We start from the raw sequence: 7756 nt of genomic DNA on the forward strand, positions 1-7756 counted from the left end.
CCATCCATTTTTTTTGTCCCAAAGGACACAATATCATATTTTTTGATGGCAGAGTAGTATTCCATGGAGTATATATTACATGATTTCTTTAGCCTGTCATCTGTTGGTGGACATCTTGTCTGCTTCCACTCTTTGCTTACTGTGAATGATGCAGCTGTGAACACAGGGTTGCATGTGTCCCTTTTTTAAAAAGATATTTTCTCCCTTTTGTTGCCCTTGTTGTTTTATTGTTGTAGTTACTATTATTGTCATTGTTGTTGGATAGAAAAGAGAGAAATGGAGAGAGGAGGGGAAGACAGAGAGGGGAAGAGATAGACACTGGCAGACCTGCTTCACTGCCTGTGAAGCGACTCCCCTGCAGGTGGGGAGCCTGGGGCTCGAACTGAGATCCTTCGGCCGGCCGGCCCTTGTGCTTTGCGCCACCTGTGCTTAACCCACTGCGCTACCAACCGACTCCTGCATGTGTCCCTTCTAATCAGTGTCTGAGTGTCCACTGGATAAATGCCTAGGAGTGGGGTTGCTGGGTTATGAGGTAATTCCATGCTTATTTAAGGACTCTCCACACAGTCTTCACAGGGGCTGGTGCATGGTTTTGAAAATATGCTGAAAACCACCCACATCCGTGCAGTCTCCCACCCGCAGAGCTACTGCTTCTCTCTGCGCTGGGCACCTGGGAGGAAGCCCAGGTTCCCTGTGAGTGTGGCCAGGAGACAGTACCCCAAGGTGTCCGTGAGGTGGGCTGCAGGGTCTCTGAAAAAGAGCAATTCCCTGTGGCTTCTGAACTTCCTGACCCCACAGAGATGTGCACTGGTGTCCTCCCTCCTTGAAGTAGGACCGGGCCATGTCTGGGAAAGGATTTTAGCAGTTTGATGCAGAACACTGCAGGCGAGGGCTCTGCCCAGGGCTCAGGCTCTTACAGGCATCCTGGAGGCACCTTGGGGCTCCTTCCTGAAGACTCCACTCCCAGAGTTTGGGGATCACTGTGAAGTCATAGCAGCAGCTTCCAGAAGTCACAGACCATGTACTCCACCCTCACTTCCCTATCTTCCTCTCTCTCTCTCTCTTAAAATATTTTATTTATTTACTATTGATTGGCTAGAGACAGAGAGAGATTGAGAGAGGAGGAGGAGAAAGAGAAGGAGAGAGAGAGGGAGAGAAGGAAAGAGACATCTATCTGCAAACCTGCTTCACTGCTTGTGGTGTTCCCCTCACCACAGGTGGGGAGTGGAATTGAACCTGTGTCCTCATGGGTGGTAACACATATGCTCTACTCGGTAAGCTACCACCTACATCCACCCCACACTCATTCTTTTTCTTTCTTTTTTCTTCTCTCTCTCTCTCAACCAAAGCACTGCTCAACTCTAGCTTATGGTGATGTGGGGGATTGAACCTGGAACTTTGGAGCCTCAGGCACGAGAGTCTGTTTGCATAACCATTGTGCTATCTGCCCCCCCCCTTTCCCTTAAAAGCTGCGTTAATTCATTATGAACTTGAAGGGGAAGAGAGGGAGAGAACATAAGAAGGCAGGAGCCCTGCTCAGCTCTGCTGTCAGGTGCTGCCAGGAATTGAACCTGCAGCCCTGGGCTGTCAGCCAGGTGCTATAGCAGGGTGAGCTAGTCCCCCCCAGCCTCCACAGTGCCCCCCAGTGTCCCTCAGCAACCTCTGAGTGCTCCTCAGTGCCCCTCAGTGCCCCTCAGTGCCACCTCAGTGATCCACCAGCCTGGATCCCCAAGTCCTCGTAAGGTGAAAACAGCTTAGCCTGGGCACCTGGGTGTGTCCCCGACCTCTCTCGGTGAGCTGCCTCCTCTGCACAGATGCTGTCAAGGGTGCCGGTGCCAAGTGAGGCAGGATGGGGTTGGCAGGGACTCGGATGGGAAGTGGGCCTAGAGGAGACATAGCAGGAGCAGGGCTGTCCCCTGTGACTCCTGAAACTCTCGTCTCCATACTTGGAAAACAAAAGCAGGTGAAGCTTAGAGAAGAGGTGGACACAACCTGTGTTTGATGGGGGGCCAGAAGGGTGGCTGGAGCCCAGGCTCCTGTGTCCTCTGTCCCCAGGCCCCATGGAGGTCTCAGGGCCAGGCACTGCTGACAGTTAGGAGGTGGCTTGGAAACCCGAGTGTGTGGGCACTGTCTGGGCCGACGCCCCAGCGGGGCTGGGACACAAGTTCTTTCTGGGGGGCATACTTGGGGGCACAAGCCTAAAAGGTGAGATAGCTCCTCCGTGGAGTACAGGCCTTGCCCTGTGTGAGGACCTGGGTTTCAGTCCCTGAGCCTATGTGGGAGCCCTGGGGAAGCTTCTGGAATGGTGGATGGGTGCTGTGGTGTCTCTTCTCAATCTGAAGCTGTAAGAGAATCTGGTGGTAGTTGTGTTCTGCACCAAAAAGAACGGGAAGTGGGTTGTAAGCTTCCTGCCTGGGGGCACAGGGATGTCCTTTCTGCTGCCGTGTGAGTCTCTCCACACCCCCCAGGCAAGGACTGAGCTCAGGCCTCCAGCACTTCCCATGGCTGGAGGCTGTAGCTCCTGCTGCGATGCCAGGCAAGCTGGCTCGGTGCCCCCACCCCTCCAGGTCAAGGCACGTGTCCCTGCTGATCACTGGACAGAACTGGGGTGTCAGAGGTCAGCGATCATCCCCCCCCAATAAAGACAAAGGAAGCGGGTGGACGGCAGGGCCCCAGGGCCTGTCCTGAGGATGGTTCTGTGGAGAGAAGAGCCTGCCCCCTCCCAGCTTTGCACACAAGGATGAGACAGTGCAGCCAGAAGAGCAGCCAGAGCCCTTTATTGGGGTGCCCTCAGTCCCGGCGTCTCCCCGGGGTGCTGACTGGGGCTGTCACAGTCTGAGTGGAAGCCAGGGCCAGCCGAGGGTGGGAGGGCAGGGGCCCGGGGGCAGGTCCCCATGTCCCCGCAGGAGGTGGGGGGCTCGGCGGGGTAGGGTCCCCTAGCTCTGTCCCTCCTTGCGTAGCAGGACCTTGATGCCCCCACAGACCTGGCCGAGTGCCGCAAAGAGGGGGTTGCAGAAGGTGCGGACGCAGAGGGAGTAGATGTGGCTAATGCACTGGATCTCGATGAGGTAGCTCTTGATGCAGGGCACCACCGCCCAGATGTGGCAGAAAGAGATGCCCGCGAACAGGAAGCCCCAGAGCAGGGCCAACGGGACGCCCAGCAGCGTGGACAGCAGGCGGTAGCACCAGTACTTGGACACGGTGAAGGTGGTGTAGCTGGCCTTCCACACGCCGTCGAAGCTGTAGGTGCCCACGGGCTCCGCGATCACGTCCTCGAAGTCCACCTGCAGAGGGCGGGGATGGGGGGCAGGGTCAGGGCCGGCAGGGGGCACCCCCACCATCGTGTCGCACCCAGCACAGGTCACCCATTGCCACGTGTCACCCACAGTCATGTACCACCCTCACCATGTCACCCCCACCATGTGTAACCACCACCATACGTCATTCCCGATGGGGTCAATCAGCACCAGGTCTCATTCTGTACATGTCACCTCCCACTGTGTCACCCTCACCACATCACCCCTGCTACCTGTCACCCACTACCAGCAGTCAGGCCCGTATATCTGACCCACCACCCACCTCAGGCTAGCACCCCCAAGTACCCCATATGCCCTGACCCCCCACCCCCCATTGTGAGCTGTCAGGGCTGGGTGGGCCCCGGATGGTCCGAGGTCCAGCTAGAACCCCGACTCTCAGAGCCTGTTGTGTTGTGGTCCTGGGTGCTCAGCCTCAGTCTCTTCAGAAGGTGTAGGGGTGCCTGCACGTGGATGGTGAGCTTGCTGAGGTGGGGGGGGGCATTACACTAAGGACAAGAGGGGTGGGAAGGGGCTGCGAGCCTCTGGGGCCCAGGGAGGGCTTCCTGGAGGAGGCTGGCGCTGGGGAGGAGACAGCACCACTTCCTCTGCGGTGGGGACCACTTCAGCCTGGAGTTGGGGGCACCCAGAGTCTGGCCCTCCGAGGCCCTGATCTCTCCCTCCTCCCGTGACCACATCCAGCCTGGCCTGGCACTCTGCCTAAGGAGGAAGGTTGCAGTGGGGGACCCAGCTGGGGGCTTCTCCTCCTGGCTGCATCCCCTGGCTGCCAGACCCTAGATGACCAGAGGAGGGAGGGCTTGGATTGGATCTGACATCCTGGAGGCATCCAAGGTCTGGTCCTTGTCCCTGGGGCCAGTCCCAGCCCCACATTTCCAACCTCCAGGTCCACTTAGCCCAGCATGCTGCCAGAGGCAACCCCAGCCTCCCTGGCCTGAGTGGATGCGGGCAGCTCAGGCCCTTTCCTCATTTGCCTGACATCCTCTGGCCTCCTTCCCTGCTTCCCCACATAGCTGTCCCAGCCTGGAGCTGTCAGACACTCATTAGCAGAGGAACCTGGCTGGTGGCCACTAGCTGGCTGAGAAGGCTCTGCAGGGGCTGCTCTCAGGGAGGGCTTGCTCACGGGGCTCCTGCTGGTCTGCCCAGAGCGAACGGGTGGATGTAAAGATAGATGGATGACGGACGGGTGGGTGGGTGGACGGATTGATGGACAGATGAATGGATGGATGGATGGATAGAGAGCCTGGGTGATGGTGCACTTGGTTGACTGCATATGTTACACTGAACAAGGACCCAGGTTTGAATCCCTAGCTCCCACCTGCAGGGGGAAAGCTTTGCAAGTGGTAAAGTAGGGTTGCAGGTGTCTCTCTGTTTCTCTCCCTCTCTGTCACCCCTTTCCCTCTCAATTTCTGGCTGTCCCTATCCAACAAACAAAGATAATAAAAAAATTAAAAGATGGATGGATGGGTATATGAATGAATGGGTGGATGGAAGAACAGATGAATAATAGATGGGTGGCTGGATGAATAGATGGGTAAGTGTATGAATGGGTGAGTGGACAATGGATGGATGGATGATGGATGGGTGTATGGGAGGGTACATGAATGAATGGATGGATGGAGGGATAGGTTGATGATGGATGGATGGACAGATAGATGAGTAGATCAATGAATGGGTGGATGAATGATGGATGGGTGTTTACATGAATGAATGAGTGTACAGATGGATAATGGATGGATGGATAGATGGAAGGGTGGATGGGAGGGTACATGAATGAATGGGTGGATGGAAGGATAGGTTGATGATGGATGGATGGACAGATAGATGAATAGATAAATGAATGGGTGGATGGATTATGGATGGGTGTTTAAATGAATGAATGAGTGTACAGATGGATGATGGATAGATGGAAGGGTGGATGGAGGGACAGACAGGTGAGGTATGGATAGATTGGTAAGTCAATGAATGGATGATGAATAGGTGGACAGATGATGGATGACTAGGGGAACAAATCAATGGTGGGGTGTGGACAGACGGATTATAGGGAAGCCATCCCTGTTCCTCACAGCAAGGAAGCAGAAGTGGCTACCACATTCTCTATCCACCCGTAATCCATTCTTCCATCCATTAGCCATCTTCCTATTCATCATCCACCCATCTATCCATCTATCTTCCATTCACTCATTCATTTACTCATCCATCCATCCATCCATGCATATATCCTTCCATCCACTTACACCCCCACCTGTTGACCTATTTATCCATCCATCTTCCATTTATCCATCCTTCCTTCTATCCACCCCTTCATGCAGTGACCCAATCAGCACCCACTCTGCCCTTGGCACCACCCAGCTGGGTTCAGTGCTCACCCAGAACCTGGCACCTTTCATGGAGCCCTGATGTTCCTGGTAGCAGAGAGAGCCTGCTTTCCCCAGCTGGCCTCAGCCCCTCACCCACTCAGCCAGGTCCGCCCTGTGCCCAGCCTCTGGGCTGAGAGGGATCCCCTCCTCTCTCTCTTTCTCTCCCCGAGTATTGTCTTCCCCACCAGGATCTCTGCAGTGTCTTTTAATTACCATCTTTTTCTCTTGTAGAAGCCATGAGTGCTGATATTTGAATTATCTCCAATAATTGCATCCAGGCCCTAGGAATCAGAAAATGGACTCTGGGAGGGTGGGACCATACAGTGGGTGGGCAGCTGTGCCCCCCTACTGCCCTCCAGCTCTGGGCACCAAGAACTCTGTGGCCTGGGGCCCCAGCTGGCTGCCTGGCTGGCAGCAGTCAGTTCATCTCTTAATCCCACTCCAGATTCTTGGCGGGGGTGGTAGAGCCTGGAGACCAGGAGCCTGGGGTGGGGGTGGGGGTTCTGTGTCTCTGGGGGCCTCTGGGGGTGGGTGGGGCAGAGGGGAGGAATGCCACCCTCTCAGTCCCCTTCTCTGGTGTGTCTATTTCTGTAACAGCGGGCGAGCCAGCTGATTAATCCAGAGCCACTCAGCATACCCCCTGCAGTGCCCTGAATTGGATAGGGAGCCCTGGCTGCCCACTGTGGGGGGTGCCACCCCCTCTCTGTTCCAAATACCTCCTAGATTCCTGGTGACTCAGAGCCCTGGCATGCAGGGCCCTGGCTACTCAGATAGGATTCTGGGGCACTGGGGGCTGGGGGACACCTCCAGGCAGGGGACATGTCTCCAGTCTCCACCTGGTGTCCAAGTCACTGTGTGACTCTGGGCAGGGAGATGTCTCTCTATGGGCCTCTGGTTTTGGGTTTGACCTCAACACTGAGGTTGACTGGGCCAGCATCCCCAGTGACATGGAGTTTTCTGGAGTCCTCCTAATCCTCCTGCCCCCAGGTGAGCCCAGAGGTGGAAGGAAGGGCTTACAGTCACTGAGTGCCAAAGACCAGAGCCTAGATTAGGGACCCAGATTTCTGCTTCCTGGTTTAGTAAGGACTGTCACCAGTTGTCACATGTCACCCACATACAGCAGGCTAGAAAGGTGTCATGCGAGGAAGGAACTTCCCTGAAAACAAGGAAGCTACTGGGCCCACTGTAGGGCAGCCGAGAACAGCCTTGCCTCACTCCTTGCTTCACGAATGGCCACTGCAGCAACAGAGGAATTCTGGGGCCCAGAGAAGAGCTCATCTGGTAGAGCGCAGTCCTTATGCAGCATGAGCCCCAGCACCACATGGCAGCACCATGCACAGCACCCAGGGAGCCCCATGGAGGGTGGGCAGGGCTGCGGGGTCTCTCCTCTCTCAGCACCATGCACAGCACCCAGGGAGCCCCATGGAGGGTGGGCAGGGCTGCGGGGTCTCTCCTCTCTCAGCACCATGCACAGCACCCAGGGAGCCCCATGGAGGGTGGGCAGGGCTGCAGGGTCTCTCCTCTCTCAGCACCATGCCCAGCACCCAGGGAGCCCCATGGAGGGTGGGCAGGGCTGCAGGGTCTCTCCTCTCTCAGCACCATGCCCAGCACCCAGGGAGCCCCATGGAGGGTGGGCAGGGCTGCGGGGTCTCTCCTCTCTCAGCACCATGCCCAGCACCCAGGGAGCCCCATGGAGGGTGGGCAGGGCTGCGGGGTCTCTCCTCTCTCAGCACCATGCCCAGCACCCAGGGAGCCCCATGGAGGGTGGGCAGGGCTGCGGGGTCTCTCCTCTCTCAGCACCATGCACAGCACCCAGGGAGCCCCATGGAGGGTGGGCAGGGCTGCGGGGTCTCTCCTCTCTCAGCACCATGCACAGCACCCAGGGAGCCCCATGGAGGTTGGGCAGGGCTGCGGGGTCTCTCCTCTCTCAGCACCATGCACAGCACCCAGGGAGCCCCATGGAGGTTGGGCAGGGCTGTGGGGTCTCTCCTCTCTCAGCACCATGCACAGCACCCAGGGAGCCCCATGGAGGGTGGGCAGGGCTGTGTGGCCTCTCCTCTCTCAGCACCATGCACAGCACCCAGG

The 7756-nt window shown here is 56.9% G+C and overlaps 1 protein-coding gene across 1 annotated transcript; it reads right to left on the minus strand.

Annotated features, from left to right (window-relative positions):
* Positions 1-2761: 2761 nt before the first annotated feature.
* Positions 2762-5972, minus strand: LOC103112802 (caveolin-3). The gene is made up of 2 exons (XM_060184780.1): positions 5885-5972; positions 2762-3284 (listed from the first exon to the last, which is right to left on the minus strand). The coding sequence occupies exons 1-2, from the start codon at positions 5885-5887 to the stop codon at positions 2937-2939; spliced, it is 351 nt and encodes a 116-aa protein (XP_060040763.1). The 5' UTR covers positions 5888-5972; the 3' UTR covers positions 2762-2936.
* Positions 5973-7756: the final 1784 nt, after the last annotated feature.

The sequence above is a fragment of the Erinaceus europaeus genome, unplaced genomic scaffold (assembly GCF_950295315.1).
Source record: "Erinaceus europaeus unplaced genomic scaffold, mEriEur2.1 scaffold_1227, whole genome shotgun sequence".
NCBI classification, from domain to species: domain Eukaryota; kingdom Metazoa; phylum Chordata; class Mammalia; order Eulipotyphla; family Erinaceidae; genus Erinaceus; species Erinaceus europaeus.